We start from the raw sequence: 22,055 nt of genomic DNA, 5'->3' as shown, positions 1-22,055 counted from the left end.
GAGATAGTCAATGTCAAACCAACAAGTCATTTTAAGAATACTTTATTACATCAACATATGTGAGAATTTTCACCCCTTTTTTTTATTAAACGTTAAATCACTACAGTTACATTTGAAATCAGTATGATGTTAACACACAGAATAAGAAACATCATGAGCCTCCACTACAGCGACAAATGTTTACAGCCCTAAAACAAAAACAAAAAAAACAGCTGAGAGTTTTCCCTCAGCAGATTTTGTCCGAATCACCACTGAGCTTCACTCCACTCTGAGTAGACAGTGCGTGACACGACAAGAAAAAAAAAAGTGTGTTCATTTCAGTCGTATCGGCCTGTGTAGTGATAAAAGCTGCGGGCTACACTGTGACGTGGCGCTTCTGGACGAGGGGACGACACACGTCACTGTGAATTCAGTTCAAGATCTCAAACATCTTCACCGTTTTCTCTGCAGTCTGATTTTCAGTCTGATCTTCTTATAAATAGTGTGCAGTTTCACTGTTGAGCAGCCGTTTTGTGTCACATCAACATCAAGCTGTTGCTGATGCTGAAACTGCGTCGCCACCAGTTTTCCTCCAGCACTCCGCTGCGCCCAGTGACAAATCTCTGCTTCTTTCTTTTAAAAAAAAAAACACATCCTAAAGGTTGACCTAAATCACACCATTTCACCCTCAGAGGGTGGGGTTCTATACTTTGTAAAGACAAAACCATAATATCAGACTTTCTCATTTAAATAAGAAAAAAACATCAGCAAACATTAGCGTTTTATGAAAAAGAGTCTCTGTGCTCCAAAGCCAAAGCAAGAACAGACAAGGTCATCTATACCTACTGAACCAGTATAGGTACAGTATGATCAATACATAGCCTGGAACAAAATACCATACAGATCTTCAGCATGTGAAGCAGTGCCACCTTGTGTTCAATACAATTCTCTACCAATAAAGATAAAATAAAATAAAATAAAAATCAACACGTACCACTGCCTCAGCCTGGAGTGGAACAAGCTGAAGCACGATTTAAGACTTTGTTCAAATCCTAAAAGGAATGTTAAAAATGTACAAAATAGAAATACAAAATAAAACACTACAGCACGCACTAGAGCTCCACTTCAATATGAGTTTCTTTAAAGGAAGGATTTTGTTTTTGTTTTTTCTCTTACATCTTTCCAGTGACTTGTACACTACACACGCGCGCGCACGCGCACACACACACACACAAAGTATAAAAGCAGAGTAAAGTGTCACTTAATCTGGTTTAAGTACCTTAAAATGCCCCAAGCAGGTTCTCACTTCCAATCTTTGTAGAGTTGATCACGGGGGCAATAATGAAGTGAATGAATGAATGCGTGAAACGAGGGCTTTGAATGCAGCGCAGCAGGCGAGGTAGAGAGTGGCAGGATTCCTTCTCAGACACATGAACATGATCACTTCACTGGCTCCAAGGAACAGCCATGACACAAGAACCACTTACTCCCAACACTTTATACTCCAACGCAGAAAGGAAAGATGTAGACTGACAAACAGGGCAATGTACACACACGCACACACACACACACACACACACGTTCATGCAGCAGCGTCAAGCACACAAAGGCTTACAAATGTACCTCTTAATTAAAGTTACTCCAACGGGAAAATGAATGACAACACGTGTGTGGTTTGTGTCTCTACGCCACATCTGCTGTTTTCCCTCCAAGCGTCCCTTCATAAACACCACAGTAGCGTGACTGCTGCCTGTCCCGGTGTGTGTGTGTGTGTGTGTGTGTGTGTGCTCTCCATGCAGTCCTGTTTCTACAGGCTCTGGACTGCACAGATACATCCTTAGTGATAAAAAGGACAAAAAGGTGCTGGGACACAAACTTAACTTAAAACTTCTGATCTAAAAAAAAAAAAAGAGTTGTGGGTGGTCACTTCTGACCCGTTTCTCCTCAAAAAAGGAAAAGTCCGTCAGTTCACTTATCCGTCACTCCTCTCCTGCTCCTCAGTTCAGCTTCTAGTCTCTCAGTGTGGGTCGTCTCCACTGTCACAAGTCCGTGACCTTATTCTCCACAGCGGCAGCAATCTGCTGCAGCCTGTAGCCGAGCTGCATCTTCTGGGCCGTGGGGTCCTCCTCCAGTGCCGTGATGATCTGATGAGGGTGAGCGAGAGAGAAAAGTTTAAAGACCACCAAAATAAGATTTATTCTTCTTCTAACTTCAAAAGTACAATAAGAATCCTGTTATAGGGCTGCAACAAATGATTACTTCCATAGTGTTAATCAGTTAAATCAAACTGAAAAACTGTATATTTGTGTGTCTGCCTTTGATTTAGAACAGTGAGGTGTAAAAAGTGCAGCGAGTCAAACACACCTGGTCATAGTATTTGTTGATGTACTTGTAGAGCTCGTGCAGTGCGACCAGGTAATTCAGCTCTCCAGAGTAGTTCTGAAACACAAAGTGTAAGAGGTCAGTGGTCACATTTTGTCTGTGTGTGTGTCGTCTTGTAAACCGAGGACATTTTGTCTGATCCTCACATCTTTAAAGGGATTTTTGAGGGTTAGGTCCTGGTTTATGGATAAGGTTAGGATAACGGGCTAGGGCCAGGCTATTTAAATAGCGGCCCGTGGGCCACATGTCGCCCATAACCAACTTCACTGTCCCTCAAAGATTCCTACATACATTCCTACAGTCGTCTGACAGGTTTGATGGCAGAGTTAGTTAGTTCACTTTGCGATGTCTGTGAGTCGTATATGACATTAGTTTGTCTTATTTCAAAGAGAAACAAATGCTAACACTCGTTTATTTTTTATTTCAGTTAGTTACAGCTAGTACTGTGCATTTTTTTTTCCACACACTGCGAGGTGTACGAAGGACAGGTATGACCAAGATAATTATATTTTTAATGCACTTTTTCATGTACTTTTAAAACGTGTCCCCACCTGCTGCTTACTGGCTGCAGGAAATGTCTAAATGTCTACAATGATGGTGTCCTCACTTCAAATGCTGTGTAAACGTGTGTGTGTGTGTGTGTGTGCGTTTGCTCTCACCCTGGACAGCTCAGCCAGAGCAGAGTTCATCTCCTGGTCACTGGCTGAGATGGTCTGCCTGATGTCAGCGTAGTACCTACAACAACCAACGTTGACAGTTTAAAAACTCATTTTGGTTTTGAGGACGACGTTTGACCTTTCAGAATACATTGCCGTGTCGTTCCAGGAGCAGTTAAGACAAGTTTACGTGACACAGTTTTTCAGGCTGCTGCTCACATACAAACCTGACGCATCACAGACTAACCCCAGGGAGTTACTGGCACAAGTGTTAAAGGATGAAGGAAAATAGATGCAAATCAAATCAAATGACATATACAACAGAAGCATATAACTGGAAATATTGTTTGTTTGTTGTTTAAAATCTTACCCAACTCAACCAAAACAAACTTTAACTTCCTTTGCTTGTTCTTGTTCTGCCTGTTTTTTTATTTACTTTTCAATGTGTTGCTACATCACACGTCGGTGTACTTTTTAATATGTTAGAAATATAGCATTGCATCATCAAAGGGAGGAAGAAGAAGAAGAAGAAGAAGAAGATGGAACACAGACACATTCCATCATGGACAGCACTGCTACAGACATCCAAGACTCAGCTTTCATTATGGCCGGACTCACTTTTCCACCATCTGCTTGTATCGAGGAATATCTCTGGCATACAGCAGCTTGTTGATGGGAGAATCCTGTTTCAAATGAGAACCAAAGACTTTAGTGAGAATGTTGTGTCATAAATGTTAGCTCCCATTTGTAGCTGTAGCTGTAAAACCGCTGAACCAGCGGCCTCTGAAACACAGTTTTTATCTGAAATAAAAACATGTTCCTCCTCACCCGTCCCAGTTTGTGCTCAGCGATGGTGCACGAGTCCATGAATGTCTGGGCGATGACGGAGAGGACGGCGTCCACGTGGTCCGACGCCTGGACGTCAAATATGAACTGAGGGTTTTTCACAATGTTGATCCAGAAACGCAGAGGGAGACTAAAGACACACAAGAGATATTAATGAAGATCTGAATCTGTGGATTTTTTTCTCGATTATACGTTTGGTCTGGACGTTTTCTTTTTCAGTTTGAATAATTTCTTTGTTATATTTGTTATTTTCTTTGTTGTAAGGAGTTTTTCTCTAAATTAAAGTACAGTCTTTACCTTACTCGGTGAAGTTCCTTGAGATAAGATACTCATTTACAACAACAGTGTCATCTTCACCTCGTCGAGTTGACACTTCACACAGCATCGCGACGGACAATAAAAATCTTCCCCACTGTGATTCTTGTTATCAAGTGTGAAACTCTACTCTAACCTGTTGGTCTTCCAGATGTGGATTGTCTCGGGATCCGAGATGCCGTGTTGTCCCGCCTGGTCGTCCAGAAGGTCAAAGAAATATTTGACAGCGAGTGGGACGGGGCGGCTGGTGCTGAGGATCACTGTGAACAGGTCGTCCACAAACTTCTGCAGCGTACCCTGAGGGAGAGAGAGAGCACACTCGCTGACGCACACTGGTCACATGGCAAAAACACATCTACTGCTAAAACATGATGTCACCCATAGCACCCCCACACACACACACACACACACGCCCCCAACCCTTAGCTTGGGCCTGGTCTTTGTTCGTTTCTCAGCAGCAGTTTTGTCAACAGCTCTTTGTGAGCAGAGGAGCCTTTAGTCCCATTTACTGCTCAGATAAGACCTATAGTGGGCATGGCCTCAGATTAACAACACAACCACTGTAACATATCGTTTCTACAATCGATGATAAGATGATAATTGTAAAACAAATCTTATTTCATTAGAATGTAGCCCTGCCCTGAAAATGTTTAGGGTTTAAGATGCAATGTTTTCAAAGAGTGCTCCTCCAAGGGGCTCAGACACACAGGGACCTACACAGATCCTTTATTAAAACCAATACAATCCAAATAGGTCTTTTTATAATGAATTATAAGTATTTATAATCAAACGGTTGGCCATAACTGAACTGCAGCCTCAGCACTGCACTCGTGCTCACAGTGGCTCAAGTTAACTTCCTGAGGTAACTAAATCTACACTCTTTCTTGTTTGGAGAGTTAAGAATCAACTATCTAACTATCTATACATTAGAAAAACAGGTGTGTACCTTCATTGACAGCAGACGGGTCAGGTAGATTTCAGGAATGGCCTTGGCTCTCTCCCTCTCTCTCAGGCTGCCTCTGCGGTGTTTGGGCAACTCCGGCTCCTCGCTGGCTTTCACCAGATGCCACAGCCGCACTCCTCCTTCATCTGCGTCCTCCAGCATAGGTGTTTCTGCACGGATCGACATTTTATTTAAGCGTCATCACTTTCCACTTTTTTGTTATTATTGTGGCAAGTTAACCAGAAACCGTTAACTCACTCTCTCCTGCTACGTAGTCATGGTTGTCATGGTGAATGTGTTTGTTGTGGCGAGGGACCAGCGCTACTGTTGCACCGTCCGGGACCTGATGAATGACAAAATAAATGTACAGTTAGCATCACAGAGTCTGTTGAAGTGTTTTTTATAGATTAGTGTGACGAAGTGTGACTGCTGACCTTGTAGTGCTGTAGAGTGTTCAGGCGCTTCCAGTTGCCCTGGACCACAGACGTCAGGTCCTCGTCTGACAGGATGAGGTGTCCAGCAACACCAGACCTCCACTCTGTGTGTTTTATAATAAAAAAAATGATGAACCGGTCCTGTATTTACATTTGTCCTGCTGCAGGGGGCACCACAGCTCAACTAAGGTAATAAAAAGGATCACTGAAGACACATGGTTATTAACATTTTCCTGCCACTTAAACAGATTTAAGTATGATCTGGAAAAATGTTTAGCAGAGACAAAATATAATTTCCTCCTAACTAAAACAATTTTAAAAACTGGTGTTAAGTGATGACTTGGAGTGGGATCACACTGAGGTCTTTTTCTCTACAGACAGCTCACCTTGTTAAAAACCACCTAATGTAATGAATGCATGTAAGTAGTGCAAGTCTAGAGGTTATAACACAGATGAAGTGATGGGGAAAAGCTGTGTGAGTGCCATGGGGTGTGAACAGATTCTCACCCAGGTCCAGTGAGTCGGCGTGGGGTCGGTTGGAGAAGGAAGTGCCTTTGAACACTTGATCCAGCAGCTTCTCCTTCACCTGTGTGATGGTGTCACAGTCCAGCACCTTGGAAGGCACCGGCTGGCTCTCATTCACTCCACCACCCTGCACCAACACATTCAGAGTCTGCAGAGGATAAACAAAGGAGTGGTGTCAGGGGAAAAATATCCAGACAATCCAGATTCTTTCATTTCATCAAAATGGTCTAGAGTTGTCCTCACCAGGGTCTTGTACTCCACGTCCTCACGCAGCAGACGGTTGTCATTCAGCGTGTACTTGGCCTTTCCTGTAACGGCGTCCACTGGACCTTTGTCTACCTGATGCTTTATGGCCCTGAACAGCATGTAGAGAGACTCTCCTGCTGAGTCCTGCACACACACACACACACACACACAGATAGACAAAAAGAGAATAAGGGACTCAATTAGACTCAATTTTATACACAGTTATTGAAATAATCTCTTTAATTTCAAAGTGAAAACAGAAAAAAATACAATACATATAACTTTTACAGCCACGGCTTTTAAGATGGAAATATTTGAATGTCCCTATTTCATGGAAATTAAATCAGTAGTTTTTGAATAATTCTGCTGACGGAAACAAAGACGGACAGACAGACAGACAGAGACTTTGTCTGACTGGCTGAGAGTTTCAAACAAAAAGTCCTTCAAACTGACAACCCTAACAAAACATGACGAATGTGCCGACTGACCCTGAGGAAAGCGTAGAGACAGATGGACATCCAGTTGGTCAGCAGCTTCTCCACCACTGTCTCCGTCCTGCAGAGGAAAATAAAAGCATGAGTTGTGACACTGCAAAAACATTGACAGAACAACAAGAAGGGATAGTTCAGGTGTTTTTGAAGCGTGGTATGTTGGCAGTGCTAATTATTTGTCAGTGCCTCATAAAACCACTTCTTACCTTCGCAGCATCAGTTTGGGGTTCTTGGCCACGTACTGTTCCACCAGGTCATTGAGGAGAGTTTTGAGGATGTCAGTGAAATATTCCAGTTTCCCGTGAAGTGACACAGTCAGCAGGGAGGCTACGTAGGCTCTGTCTCTGGGTGAGAAGGTCCTCTGGCTCTCCAGCGTGTGAATGAACTATAACAAAAAGGAAAATATGAGTTGTTTTATTCCTCTCTAAAAGAAAAACAGGATGCATGGCCATTAATTCTACCTTGGTGAGGAAGAGTTTGCTGTTGAGCAGGTTGGACAGCTGCACCAGGCCCTGCTCCACTGTCTGCCGACGACACTCCTGAACGTCCAGGTCTCGCCTCAGCGGAGACTCCCGATGGCCTGGGAAAAAGATGCGTTCGGCATACATGCGGTAGTTGAGGAAGGGGATTCCTGAGCCCACCAGGTCACTGGACATGTCCATCATCTCTGTCATCAGATCTGTGATGCGGTAAATGAACAAGGATAAGAGGTCACAAGCTGCTGCTCTGCTGGAGTTTTAAATCTCTCCTGTGGATGAGATGTTGGTGTTCCACTGGGGACGGCAGTAGGAGGTAAAAGAAGTTCAATATTGACACTAGCCTAAAATTAAACTCTTGTGGAGCAGCCACGTGTGACGTAACAAGATGATTTAACGAAGATGCTGCGAAAGGAGAACTCAAACTAACTTTTGTTCTTTTGTGTCTTCTCTCCAAAACTTTCACACCGTCACTTACCAGTGAACTCTTTCTTGCAGCGGTCTCTCACACTGGTCTCCAAATTCTCCAGTTGGATCTGGACCTTCTTGTAGTCTCTCAGGGCCTGTTTACTCTTTCTCCTAAAACCAACACAGACAAGAGCAGAGGGTCGCAAGAAAATGAGGAGCAGGTAAAAACTCTCCCACAGAGCCAGCTCACAAACTTACACCAGCAAGGGTCAAAGTAAGAACTCTTCCTAATGTATTCCTTTGGAGGAATAAATGATGACATTACACTGACCTGTAGATGAGAACGATGATGAGGACAATCAGGGCCACTATCGACGCCCCGACTCCGACTCCAATCTGAGCCTCCAGAGGGAAGGTGGACGGGCTGAGGTTGTCGTACAGAACTTTACCAAGAGAAAAGTTCTGGTTGCCCATTTGGACCTGAAACACACACACAACCCACAGACAGTAAATGTAAATGTCAGTGCCGGACTGTTCCCCAAGTGAACACTTTTCCTGTGACTGGAAACTGAAAACAAGGCGAACTCACAGTGAATTCTGGGAGGTTGTCAGAGCCCTCGCGTTTCTTTCCGTTGGGTCCAGGTGAAGGCTGCTGAGGCGGCGGCTCACAGTAAAGATGGTTTCTCGTCAGGGTCTTCACTGCACACACGCCTTCCCCGATCAACACCACAACCTCGTCTTTAGTGATGGCCAGGTCCAAGTTTTCTCCCTGATAACACACGACAATATAATAGAAGAGAGTTTATATTTGAGATAGTTTTACTTCTTGCACCCGTTGCTATAATTGCTCGCTCTCTCTCTGACCTCCAGCTGGATGAAGCTGCCCGGGTTGTAGCGGTAAGCCCTCAGAGGCTCCTGCTGGTTCAGGCGGCGTAGAACCGGGTTAGGTTCGTAGCTGAAAGTCTGAGGGTTTAAACTGCTGAAGTCAAAGCACAGGTTGTCCAGAAGAAACTCGACCTTGACCTTTGATCCCCAGACAGAGGAGTCCACCGTAGGGGAGCGACACAGAATCAGAGAGGAGGAGTTCACTTCACAGCGCTCCGTGAACTGATGAGACAGAGAAGGTGAAGAGAGGACGTTCAGTAAAGACACACATACACAAAAACACTAATGCTGTGTGAAATTTGGATAATCATTCAACATTGGTGAGACCGTTCAAACATGAACCTTAAAAGTTCAAAATGTACAGCCTAGAAGTGCATCCCACTAGGGCTTTTACAGCATCTTAAATGTGAATATTTTGTGGTTTATTTGCTCCATATAACAAAGAAATCATTAAAACTGAGAAAAGTTCAAAAGGTGACACACAAACACATACTTGTTTGACAGAGCAGAGTGCGTCTCCAGGGCAAACAGGATCAGGAACCATCCTAACTCTCCTTCCCGGTTGTATGCTCACTCTCTCCTCCATCTGCACTGTTGTCCTCTTCCTCCTCCTCCTCTTCTCTTTGCTCTGGCTGACAGACTCATAGGGAGAGACTGTCACCACCATCCGAGGATTCTGCACCACATCCAAATTGTGGCCTGACACATAGATCAGTCGACCGCCACTAAACAGAGAATAAATGTTTAAAGATCTTTTTGATAAAAAGGGGAAACAAGCTTAAAGTTGATGGTCAGATTGTGACACTTACTACAGGAAACTTTTAGCTGGGGTGGCATGGGTGATGTTTGGGTTGTGGGTGTAGCGGTAGGACGATGTGTGGAGGTGACGCTGGCTGCTGCCGTAATGCAGGGTGATGCGGTGATCTCCGGTCTTATTACTGCTGCCAGTCACACACTGAACACTGGACTCCTGCACTTCTGATAGACTGAGGAGGAAAAGGAGACAGACAGGAGAGTCAGATCAATAAATACTTTCATACCTTTAGCCCAGACTGAGGCTACACCCCAAATTTGTGTATTACAATGCATTTTTGCTGCATATTATGCCTGCTGTCCACACTACCCAAGTGTTTACGAGCCCTGGACGTTTACATGGAGACCTCTGAAAGTGATGATGCAGTTGCCTGCATTTGCGTCCTGATTGTAACACTTAGTTTAGAAAGAAATCCAATCAACTTCCTCTTTACACTGACACAAGTGTGTTTAAGTGTGTTTGTATGGACACAGATTCTTTCTGATACAGAGCTGAAATGCTCGTCTGCACAGTTTGTCCTTTTACCCTTTCCCCCTCTAGTACAGGCACATAAATCACGTGCATTCCTGTGACTGTACTGTACGCTCACATTTTGCAGGCCACTCCTCCCACGGTGATGCTGAGGTCAGAGGGACGGCCGGTCAGCAGGTTACGGCCAGTGATCGTCAGGGTGGTTCCTCCAGCCTTGGGGCCCCTTTCAGGTGAAACCCCCATCACAAACGGGTCCTGTCAGGATGGAAGATGGCAGCCATTAGACATGCATGACCCACAGATGAACCCATTATTAACGCAGCCAACAATACTTTTCACCAGAGCCTGAGATATTTTTAGCTGTTTAAGTTAATTATATTTACAAGAACCAAATGTTTTATATGTGCAGGTGCTTTTTTTTTTTATGAACCGTTTGTCCACCAGAGAGCACTGTCACTTCACTGCTGAGTAAACCACACATTTTACTGCTCAGCAGAATAGAATCAGCATCGGTGTCATTGATGTTTTAATGATAATGACATAAAATATTCCCTCCTCTAAATACCCGAAATAATGTTAAAGTGTAAATGTATATATGAAAGGGAGCGAAATAATAGTAATGAGGAGATGGGACAATGTTTTATCCATGTTGCTGCAGCACATTCCCTTAAGTTAGTTTCTTTTTCTTTAACTTATTATAATTACATACCACCATTTGCCAGTCTCTCTTACTTCCAGTTTTATACTATATATCAACATTTCAGTCAACATAATATCATTTTTTACAGTGTAATTCATGAAGAGGTAATGTACCTGGTAGCTGAACTTCTGGCTGGACAGACCAAACTCTCCTCCGCTGACTTTAACAGAAACAAAGCCCACCTTCTCTCCTCCACTCGCTTTAGTCTTGCACACGATTCTGAAAGACACACATCAGACTTGAGATTGTTAATTGACCTCGATATCAGGTTCTTATTCACTAAAAAAAAAGGCTCTAAAACTGTTTTTGAGACAGGTTTGCTAATCACATATGAAGAACACATCTGAAACATTTAGGTGAGGGAATGGCGTCTAGATCAAGCATGCAGTGGGAAAAACTCTCTGTGAACTCTCTACATTACATTACATTACATGTCATTTAGCAGACGCTTTTATCCAAAGCGACTTACAATGGAATCAAGTACAATTAGCCAGGGGTGGAATCGAACTTGCGACCATGATGTCTTTGGTACACAAGGTAGGGTCTTAACCACTGAGCCACTCCACCCCCGTCTCTATTTCTAGAAATTGAAAAAGGGAGCTGAGCATCATTCACAGTCACATTCCACATGTTCCTGTAAATTGACTTGTTGCAACTGATGCTGTTAATTTATCACGATTGATGTGGTGATATGGGGTCAGATATTTTTTTTACTAATGTCGCATTCACTTCACGCGTGTTTCTCAGTATAGCAGTGTTTGAAAAATAAATTAAAATTCACAAGCATGAATCGTGCGCGCACACACACACAGCCACTGTGTACCTGGACGAGACCTCATAGAGGCTAATAATGACTGTGCAAGGTACATCGGCTACCAACACAGAGTCAAGGATGTCTTCAGCCTTCTGGCCCAGGTTAGAGCCTGAGATGGTCACCATGGTACCACCTTCCAGCAGACTGGAGAGTGGCTCAATCTGAGGTCAGGCAAAAAAACAGAAATGAAGAAATTTCAACCAAATGGTAAACAAAGATTTGTAATCTGTCATATGAACATAAATCAGTGCTATGAGCATTTCAAATCTCCCACATTCCCAAAGTAAGAATCTACGTGAGAGCTCTGAGCAGTGTACTCACAAAGTTGATGACAGGAGCAGGACACGTGTGTTGCACAGTTTCACTGCAGGAGTCCGAGTACAAGCAGCTGGCCTGTGCAGTGCCACACCACACACAACCGTACTTCTGGTCGGCTGTATGGCAGCGGCTGCAGTCAGATCGGCCCACGGAGCAGTTGTACAGAGTCACTGTTGACACGACAGACACAGAACAACATCGGTTGATGCTTTAATGTCTTTCTATTGAGACTTGTTGTCAAGTTGTTTGACAGGGTTTCACAAACAGAATTTATTTTATTTTTATTTTCAATGTGGCTATAACAGGTACATCTGAAATAGTGTTTCCACCGAGTGGAACCCAAATCCAGTGGGCTAAAATCACTTTTCATATGCAAGTACCTCACACAACCACCGTTAATTATCCCTTTAAGTTTCCACTTAAAAAAAGAGAGTATTATGTACAATCAAACATAAATTAGACCTCACCATAAAGATCATTGGAGCTGTCCACATGGAAGGTGTCCCTCCTCTTCACATACACCATGGCATTGTATTCGTCCACTGGAGCTGAATATGTGTACTGGACAAACAACAGCGGCGTCACTTACAGGAACACACTCTACTGTTGCTCTATGCACGGTCACAATAAAAAGTATAATACAGTGAGTGGATGCACATCATCACACCTGGTGTAGCTGACAGGTGATGTCGAAGCTGAATGGATTCATGTCATCAGTTTCCACGTAGGCGTCCACAACCACCGTCTGTCCTTCAATGACCAGCACACACTCATAGTCCAGCTCTGTGTCCTGAACACACAAAACACTGTCTTAGCATGGCAGGACAGGAAAGTGTGTGTGTGTGTGTGTGTGCATGTGTAATACCTGATAGAGGTGCAGATTGTGGGCCAGCAGAGTGATCTTCCTCTCCACTCGCACGGGGAGCAGTGATGAACCCTGAATCTTCTCCACACATGGACAAGCAGAGGAACCCCAGCTGACGTACGAGCCCTCGTCTCCCTGTTGTTTAACAAACACACACACACACACACGCAGAGTAAGTACAAACACCCTCATGTTCGTACAATTCCGTGCACACACATGCAATATTTTCTTACCATTCAGTAAAGCAGCACACTGCAAATTCACTTTCTACAACTACCAGTTACTTTATAACATTGAAATGTGATTAAACAAGTCATTTTCTAGATAAACACAACTTAACAAGGTTGAAAATGGTTTTTTTTTTGGATAAAACAGCAGCAGGCGGATTTAAAAACAGAAACGCAGTTGCATTAAAACCACTTGGCTGGAGATAGCTGCCTTAATGAAATTAGAAGATAAGGAAGTATATAGCCATTCTGTTTAAGATCAGCTTTCATGTGTGTTGCTACTGCATTCCTCGAGGGAACATCATGTGGCACTGGCTGGCACGGTTGTCTGTCCCTCTGTCTTCAATGACCCGTATCTTCTGTGTCTTTATACCTTTAACACTCTGACACAACTGACTGATCGCCCTTTACTGTGCACTTCTTAACCTGGTCTTCTGATTTAGCACCTCCCTCTCATTCAGCTACAGTGTTGTCCCCTAGTTTAGACATTTAATAACTTTAAAATAAGTAAAAGTAAAAGTAACTGCCCTTGCCTTGCTCCAGGAGGTAGAGCCATGGACCAGCACCGGTCCAGTTTAAGACCTTAATACTTCAAAGCTGCCGTCAGTGATGTCACCTTTGACTATTGTTATAAAATGTTATTTTATAATTTTATGAGATTTAGTAGCCTGCCTTTGACAACTTTTAACCACCTGCTTACCTCTGTACATTAATGTCAATGTTTTGGTCACACATTTGTGTTTGTGTGAATGGAAATATAGGTATTATATTATGCTGGGTTTTGTCTGTGTGGATATGAGTGTGTGTTGGTACTTTGTCTGGGGGAAATAGACAAGCGGTCCATTTGAAAGGTTTGGTGTGACCCTTATACCTTATTACAACCAGTTTAATCCCAGGTTTAAAGGGAGTTTTCAACAGTGGGAATGTGTTTAATCAGCATTCACTCCTGGGTCAAATGACTTAGCAATGCACACACATTTTAATCGGCTTCGGTTCAGATTGGCATCAATGGGAACACAAGACCAGGCTAAGCATGATCATTTCTTCTGCGTCTGCTCTATTTTTTGCCAGAGAAGCTCCATTTCCATAGCAACTCTATGAGGCACATTCATCTTCCTCATTCATCAGCTGTTAATGTTTATAGCGATCCTTACTCTATAAAATGTATTTCATCAGTCAGATTGATTATAAAAGTGACTTATTGTACACTGTAGAACCTGATGCTCTCACATACATGCATGTCCATATATCATAATACCTTGCAAAAACCTGGGTTTGAAGATTATTCATTCACCTGCAGAAAAAAACCACACAACTGCTGCAGCTCACACTCAAGCAGAGGTGTTTCTTGGCATCAGTTCAAAGCAAAACATGGATGAGAGAACAGGTGTCAGACAGCAAAGGAGGAGCAGGGAAACAACGGCAGAGCAGGAAGCTGGGTTGAGCTTTGGTCCCAGAGCAGCAGTAGAAAGTCCACTCAGGAGCTGAGAGCAGTGACAGGCTGCTGAAGCTTTGAGAGGAAGAGTAGAAGAAGAAGAGGAGAGAGGGACGTGAAATGAGGCGGCTGAACTCACCGGGAGGAAGCCATCTGTTGGATCATACTGGTAGTCCAGCTCTGAGTCAGTATCCAACAAGTGGGGATAGGATGGAGCGGGATGGTCAACCTCACCATCGCCTGATAACACAGTGGCAGCTGAAAATGTGGCCGTGTCATTTTCCAATTGAAAATCAGCATCAGCATCCACGTCTCCATTTGGCCAGAGGAGCACCTCAGGGTCAGCATCTGGGCCTCCTGTTGGAGTGTCTTGTGTGGGCAGAGGGAGGCCAGATGAGCCTGGGGTGGGAGGCTCAGATAGGCTCAGCTCTCCTTCAGCTTCCTGGGTGTCACCGGGGGGCGACTCAGTCATCACCTCGAGGGGGGAGGTGTCTGGGATCATCAGAGGAATCACAGGCTCCAGATCAGCCGTGGTGACGGGCACCAATTCTGTAGCCATGACAAGAGTGGGTGTAACTGTGGCAACTGTGGTGTCACTCTGGGTGACGTCAACGACCTGCTCTCCTGCTTTCGTCTCCTCTTCGTTCCTGGTGGTGACCTCTGGAGGTGGAGACATAATTGGGGCTGCAGTGGTGGGTGCAAGGGTAGCGACAGGTTGAGGGAGGAAGGTGGTGGGCAGGGTGGGCAGGGTGGTCAACTCTGGGCTGGTGGGGGTTGTGGGTGGACTAGTGGGCACAGTGTGGGTGGTTGGCTCAGGAGTGGTTGCTACAGTCACAGGGGCTTCAGTGGTTGTTGCTGTTGTTGTTGTTGTTGTTGTTGTTGTGGTGACAGTTTCTGTTGTTGTGGGTGGAGTTGTGGTGGTTGTCATGGTGGTGGTTGTTGGAGCAGCTGTTGTGGTACTGGGTGTCGTGATGACTTTAATAGGTTTAGTTGGGTAAGGAGCTGAGGTGGGGAGATTAAACTGGGGGAGGGGGGAATGAGGAGAGGGTGAGACAGAAATAAAAAAAAAATGGATATAACCAATAACTGACTTTAAATGCGATGTTGAACATCTAACCTGATGTTACTGTTGCTTATGTCACATGCACAGCAATGATGGTTGTTATTAGGGCTGGGTATCTCCACAGATTTCCTTATTATATTCTATTTCAGTTGATTGATTTACTTAGATATCATTCAGTGAGGCACATTTCAGCTGCAACACAATTCAGCCTGGATATGAAAGAGATTCTCAGAGAACTAAAAACGTGTTTGTCTATGAGTTCTAGGTTTGGCAGTGGCTCCTGTGACCACATCTAGCAAGGTCCATATCATGATGTTATGAATTGGTATCATTTTAAAAAGATCAATTTAAACCAGAAAATAGATTTTCTGACCCAGCCCTAGTTGTGATAAATAATGTAGACATCTTGACGAATAACAACACATTGTGAGCATTAATGGATGTATGACAGGAAATATGATTATATATCTATAAAGCAGGTTCAAACCCTGAAGCAGTACAGCAACAATCTTTGCTTGGCGTCTGTCTGGCATCCTCGCCAGACGTGTCTGCAGAGTGAAAAATCTAATCGTTGGCAGACTCCGCTGGGTTCACCCAGGCTACCTCTATAGCTTATGAGTGATCAACTTAATGGACACAATCTGAATACATGAGAAACACAAGTGTCCTGTCCACCTGGGTGAGCCTTTTCTGCTGCTGTATCAGGATATGACAAAGCTGTGACTTACATGTTGATTGTAGATGATCACCCCCTGCTCACAGGTGGGCTTGTGGGTACACAGGTGCTGGTGAACACACCAGTTACAGCCCCAATGGCTCAAAACACAACCACGGCAGCTGCAAAGAGAACAGCAATTAGAGTCATTAAATACTGACCAGGGTAGAGAGTTAGATGGAAACAATGAATCAGCGTTAGGCACAACCAGGAGGAAAGTGTAGAGTCTAATAGAAGATAAGAGGACATGAGGGAGGTACAGATAGATATACAAAAAGGTGGACCACACAAGTTGTCCAAATCTGCCAGTGATAAGAAAGGTTTTCATTCAATTTCATTGTGACTTGATATGATTTTTTTTTTCTCTTCATTGGGTTACAGGAATTCGAAGAAATTTCATCACCCCTGAAGAACCCAGTTTGCTGCACACTGTCCACTTGCAGCTTCAAATGAAAAAACTGTCAGCTTGTAAAGGTTGCTGTTCAGTGTGTTACAATTATTATACAAGAAACCCAACAGGAACACAATGAGCAAGCATTTGGCAACAGTGGACAGAAAAAAAACTCCCTTTTAAGAGGAAGAAATCTCTGACAGAACAAGACTCGGAGTGTACAGCCATCTGCCTCAACTGGTTGGGGTAGAAGAGAGGAGAGAAGGGAGGGGAAGGTGAAAAGAAGAATGGGAAGGAGAGATGCTATAAACTGTGATGCCCATGTAAACAATAAAACAAGATTCAAGCAGTGGTGTTTCTGACATGGAACCTGACATGGTCTGTGTTCAAGGTATCAGAAGTTTATATCTTATACTTTTGGAAAACTGCATGAAAGAGCAGTTGCAAAGGTGTTGCTGATGAAGTGCTTGGTAAATGTATGAACTGAGATACATGGATGGCATATTCAAACTATGTATCTACAGGGTTACAGGTGAGGGGGGAAGGAAATGGTAGGAGAATGTCATGAGACAAGTGAAGGGCGAATTGATGTGAGAAAGTGAATGACAAGGATAAAAATAGGGAAAGAAGTCTGCTGCAGACTGTAAGGAGAGCAGGTCGTAAGGAGACAAGGAGAACTGAACTAATAAATCAGTGGTAACTCACGGCATGCTGCCAGACAGCTGCTTAACAGCCATGCAGTCATAGAAGATGAAATCCCTTGCTGTGACCGTGACGTCGCCAAAACGAAGAGACAATGTGACTGTGACAGAGTCTGGGGAGAAGAAAACACAGAGAGTGAAAGTGAGAGAGAGAGAGAGAGAGCATGAGGAGGAGCTGAACACAACACAGTCAAGCAAACATGAACTGAAAATATTTGCTCAGGATTATCGTCTCTGATTAAGAACGTCTAGGATCAGCGAGATGTTCCTGAAAAAACAGCGACACAGGAACGTGGGAGAGGTTTATGCCCGGGCAGCCAAAACAAGAAGGCCTAATAAAAACCATGTGCAGCCTCCATTCTCAGCCATGAGAGTGCAGACAGAAACACAGCGAGGCTTCCCTCCTCTTAAGCAGGTGCTTTCTGCAGAAAAGAGAGTGCAAGCTGCACAGGTTCCTTACTCAATAAGGAAATTCTTGTTTTGGTCCTAAGTTATCTCGTCTCACTGAACTGTTCTCATCAAAACAAATGACCAAGATATGAGAAAACAGTGACATCACAGAAACATGACTAAAGAGGATCAGACAAGCCAGCACTTTCCCACATTATCTCAATCTCTTTATTTGGACTTCACAATGAAATTAGGCCACATAAGTCCTCAACAGTTGCTCCACAGATTTTCCAGAACTCCTCTCGTCAGCACCTTTGTCAAAAAGGCTTGCATTATTTCCAAATGAGCCCATGTGAGAGCAGGAAAAGCTTAAGTGATATACTTCACAGCAAGTGAGGGGGCAAGTGCCCTGCCAGTCCTCGCCTGAATGTTTGGGACATTCTCCTGCTGTTGTGAACAAGTGTTAAACTTTCTACTGCTGCACTATTATCACCAATTTGTTTTTGACAGTTTCTGTGTGTTGTCTGGTGCCTTACATATCATGCGAGTTGGGTCTATTGAGCTTTGTTGTTGTTGTTGTTATCAAAACCTGCTGCCTGATGATGGAGACCAGGCTGATAGGCACACTGAATCCACACATTACTGGTGACAACCTTGTAGTTTAAGTAGATACAACCACATGGTCCTTTATATTTTGCACTTATCTACAAGGGAGCAGTAACTCAGGTGACAATCTGATCTTCCATTTTAAAGCAGCAGCTGCCCTCACAGGCCCAGAGCTCCATCTTTTATTAAGTGAGTGCAGGCACTAACCCCCCTTTAAGTAAAGGTAAGCCACAGCTCGATCCTTTAATGCAGCCTGTGTGTCCATATCTCGGTAAATCCCCAGGCTGATTCTGCCCGAGTCCTGCACCCTGAGAACTACAACAAGCTGCAAGGTTCAGGAATGCAGGCATGGGAATCAACATGTGTGTGTGTGGTACACAGAGACACAAATCATCTCAATGTTTTGGTGAGTGTGACCTCTGTAGGGGGTTTAATTTTTTTATTTACGGATCCCTCTAATCTTCTCAAATCATCGTCTCAGACTTTCTATGACAAACAAGCTTCACCATTCAACCAAACAAGAAAACAAAACACACATCAAAGCACCACATCACTGGATGTGACTGATTTACAGCAGGGAGCTTTGCGCCTCGACTTTTAGCCTTTGACCTGTCAAGCATGTACACCGCCTCTCACTGAATGTCAGCTGGGATTCCAGGCCCCCCCTTCAATGATCCTCAAAGGATAAGCAGCATAGCTAATGGTTGGACACTTTATAATAAAGATTACTCTCCGCTGTGTAAACTAGCTTAGAAAGAAAATTGATTGGTTTAGCCTATATTCCTGGACAGGGGGATTGGCAGTAAATATGTATGTATATAAATACATGTGTATATATACATAGACATATATGTATATATATATATACATATACATGTATATGTATATGTATGTATATAAATATATATAGCTAGCATGGAGTTGTAAAGAACACTTACCCTGTCCTGGAGGCACTGCAGGGACTCGGCTGATGTCAGGTGATTGGCAGGTGACTCCAGTTTTGGTGACGGCGGCAGGGCTGTGGCTGTCCTGGAAGAGGCAGGAGTAGGACTCATGCTTCTCCAAGACTGGGAGACCTGGCACTGACAGAGACACCTGAGGGGAGTGGAAACCGTGACATTGATTTTAAGTACTGGTAAATCACTTTACACAGATTTGAAATAAACTTAAAGAAAAAAATTGTGTTAATTGTGTCTCCCAAACCACCCCGAAATATGGTTTTTGTGATCAGATCTGAGAACGCATTCAGGACAGATTTGGTGTGTTCAGACCTATACATAAGGCTGTCTGCATGTGATCGGATCACTTGGCATGGATGTCAATACCAAGCCAACTACACAACAATTCAGCCTCAAAAGCAATTCTCAATTATTATTTATAATAATCAAAATAATAAATGATTAAATAAAGGAATATTAACTCAATATGAAAAACAAAATGCCAGTGCCAGACAAAATAATTCCCGACTGCTGCAGTTATTACTGGATACAGAGAGCAGCATTAGTAAGTCCACACCTGTGCTGCTGCAGAGGACAGCGAGGGACACAATGACAGTAAGTGATGAAACTGTCTGACATCTGCTTACTTGTAAATATCAACGGAGAATAGTTTGATTGGATAACTAGATTTCTCTGCAGTGGGAACAGGAATGACACTGAACAGACTCCTGGAGTCATTATCCTGTCTGATACTTTATGTTAAATTTGTGAGATTTCTGCGCTGCATGTCACGTGGATGAAGTCTGAGTTTATGTCGAAGCGTTTTCTGGATTATCTGACAGAGGTTGCTCTTGTTCAGTTACTCAGTTTCAATGAATGATGAACACTAAGGAATGATCCTGGTTCCAGACTTCCTGAGGACACAATGCTCCTGGGAACATTTAGCACTGTTGACTCCAGATTGCGACTCTCCCATTTGCAGCCTCAGCACAAATGCACATTCATCAGAGCAGGCTGTGTTTTTCCTTCTTCAACTGTTCAGTACGACATTCCTCTTCTATGCTGACAGCAGCGGAACTTGATGTAGTCTTTGCTGTTGTATTCTATATGCATCAGTGTTTAACACCACAGGTGTAAACAGTGGTTATCTAAAACATTTATGCAAGATGGAAAGCTGTCATTGAGAATCCAGGTATCTGCAAAAGTAGCTCCACATCATCTGGAAAATCTCCCGCCAGCTCCCTAGTCACAAGATCATGTCCAAACTCCAAAAAGTGACGTCTGTAAAAAGAAGCTAATAACATCATCCCTGATATCACTAGCAACACTCTAAAACACAAAAACCTTGGACTTGGCCAGTCATCTGGTCTCAGTTTATTTTGATTGTTAAATCATAATCTGCTCTCCTTTCTTTCCTATGATTAAAAAAAAAAGGGGGGGATTTACTGTACCATATGCACTGTATTTCATATAGCTGGACAGGTATTTGATCACTATCTTCGCTCAACTCTGTGTCACTACACAAACTTGCCATAGTTAGGCCTCCCAGCTCATCTGATAAAGGGTCCGGGAACGAGACCTGTTTGGTATTCCAGTGTGTGTGAGCATGTACAGGCAGAATATGATCATGAACATAGTGTTCCATCAGAGCAGGGATCAGTGTTTTTTTAAGCAACATCTGCCCATGCTTGAGGTAAATCATTTCATCTTAATCTACAGTCAAAGGACCCCCACCCTAAAAAGAAATCCACTAGTCTACAAACAAAAATCTTAAAAAAAAAAAAAAAAAGATTTTCAAGCTCCCTCAAGTCAGATGTTTTGTATAACTCCTCTGTTGCTGATGTACTGTGTACACTGTGTCTTACCATCTTGCTCTCCCCCCTGCTGACGTTGGAAGGGTTGAGGTCCTGGACGGTCAGACACTGCTGCTCCATGTCAAAGCTCCATAGCCACTGACCTGGCTGGTTCCCACGAGCGCACTCTGACTGCAACACGCACCTGCAGGGAAAACAGCACCGACACACACTCTGTTACATCTCGATTACAAGTTGACAGCTAATGACTTAATTATAACAAGCCTTATCAGATGAGCCATCTACAATATATACTGCATGTATAACTCCATACACCACCTCTTGATTCAGAAGTGTGGTTTAAGGAGATTAAATAATGAGTGAAATAAATAATGCCATCTAATGAAGACTAGCTGAGAGGAGAAGGTGCAGGTAAGATCAGGTGTTGTTTGGGCAGAGCAGAGGAAGCACAGATGTGCTGTGGGTTCACTGCAACAGAGCAGTGATGTGTTCCATTTTTTTTTTCATCAAGCTCAAACACCATTCCCCTCGAGGAAACTCAGTCAGATGTGAAAAGCAAGGACGTCTGCCACTGAGCTTATTCTCAGTAAATAATAACTTCAAACACAAGTAAACAGCATACGCTTATGTAATGTAATGCAATGAAGGAGTGCATTTAAGCAACACTATGTGACAAGCTTTACACAATTGTTCAGAGTTCTCCTGCAGAAGCTTGGCTTGGTCTAATAGCTGTAGTGCTCGATCTAAAATTATCTGCAAGACAATCCATGAACAGTAAAGGGTGCGTTTGCGTATACAGCTGCTGCGCAGGGGTGGGGGTGGGCGGGGACAAGAAGCGTTTATCCTCTCAAATTGCTGGACGACTGGTTGGTTTTTTTTTTATGAGCAGTAGAATTCACTGAACATGAGCACTTCTTTGTGTTTTCAGTCATACTCCGACAGGATTGCAGCCGTTTCTCTTTACTAGAGTAATGTTGCTGTCTCGATATAAAATTAATCCCTTCCTCGGCATGTGCGTGAAGTATACCAGGGCCTTTAGACAGTCTCCTGCCTAAGATGTGCTGCAACCATCCAAAATTCATATTGTATGTTGAAATGTCACCACCTAATTTGGTGATTTGATGACTTGAATCACACACCACAGGTGATAAATTTGTTTTTGCTTCATGTAGCTGCATAGAGAGTGAGGTCAGACTGCTGGTGCTTA

The 22,055-nt window shown here is 43.5% G+C and overlaps 1 protein-coding gene across 1 annotated transcript in view; it reads right to left on the bottom strand.

Moving 5' to 3' along the window:
* Window positions 1-26: 26 nt before the first annotated feature.
* Window positions 27-22,055, bottom strand: part of plxnb1b (plexin b1b) — a 35,180-nt gene continuing 13,151 nt past the window's right edge. Inside the window, exons 6-37 of the mRNA XM_044023919.1 lie at window positions 20,900-21,032; window positions 19,035-19,191; window positions 17,105-17,213; window positions 16,022-16,130; window positions 14,370-15,251; window positions 12,569-12,703; window positions 12,371-12,493; window positions 12,171-12,264; window positions 11,707-11,873; window positions 11,395-11,546; window positions 10,685-10,790; window positions 9,990-10,126; window positions 9,396-9,572; window positions 9,080-9,311; window positions 8,566-8,808; window positions 8,291-8,470; window positions 8,033-8,181; window positions 7,772-7,872; window positions 7,279-7,496; window positions 7,024-7,202; window positions 6,815-6,881; window positions 6,324-6,470; window positions 6,063-6,228; window positions 5,556-5,659; window positions 5,380-5,464; window positions 5,125-5,291; window positions 4,315-4,475; window positions 3,846-3,993; window positions 3,636-3,700; window positions 3,021-3,096; window positions 2,344-2,418; window positions 27-2,123 (exon numbers count right to left, since the gene is read on the bottom strand). Coding sequence (XP_043879854.1) covers window positions 2,019-2,123; window positions 2,344-2,418; window positions 3,021-3,096; window positions 3,636-3,700; window positions 3,846-3,993; window positions 4,315-4,475; window positions 5,125-5,291; window positions 5,380-5,464; window positions 5,556-5,659; window positions 6,063-6,228; window positions 6,324-6,470; window positions 6,815-6,881; window positions 7,024-7,202; window positions 7,279-7,496; window positions 7,772-7,872; window positions 8,033-8,181; window positions 8,291-8,470; window positions 8,566-8,808; window positions 9,080-9,311; window positions 9,396-9,572; window positions 9,990-10,126; window positions 10,685-10,790; window positions 11,395-11,546; window positions 11,707-11,873; window positions 12,171-12,264; window positions 12,371-12,493; window positions 12,569-12,703; window positions 14,370-15,251; window positions 16,022-16,130; window positions 17,105-17,213; window positions 19,035-19,191; window positions 20,900-21,032 — 5,149 coding nt within the window. The 3' untranslated portion in view covers window positions 27-2,018. The remainder of the gene's footprint in view (window positions 2,124-2,343; window positions 2,419-3,020; window positions 3,097-3,635; window positions 3,701-3,845; window positions 3,994-4,314; window positions 4,476-5,124; window positions 5,292-5,379; window positions 5,465-5,555; window positions 5,660-6,062; window positions 6,229-6,323; window positions 6,471-6,814; window positions 6,882-7,023; window positions 7,203-7,278; window positions 7,497-7,771; window positions 7,873-8,032; window positions 8,182-8,290; window positions 8,471-8,565; window positions 8,809-9,079; window positions 9,312-9,395; window positions 9,573-9,989; window positions 10,127-10,684; window positions 10,791-11,394; window positions 11,547-11,706; window positions 11,874-12,170; window positions 12,265-12,370; window positions 12,494-12,568; window positions 12,704-14,369; window positions 15,252-16,021; window positions 16,131-17,104; window positions 17,214-19,034; window positions 19,192-20,899; window positions 21,033-22,055) is intronic.

This window comes from Solea senegalensis, linkage group LG4 (assembly GCF_019176455.1).
Source record: "Solea senegalensis isolate Sse05_10M linkage group LG4, IFAPA_SoseM_1, whole genome shotgun sequence".
Classification (NCBI taxonomy): Eukaryota; Metazoa; Chordata; class Actinopteri; order Pleuronectiformes; family Soleidae; genus Solea; species Solea senegalensis.
Note: the sequence above shows the minus strand (reverse complement) of the source record. Positions and strands in the feature narration are given on the sequence as shown.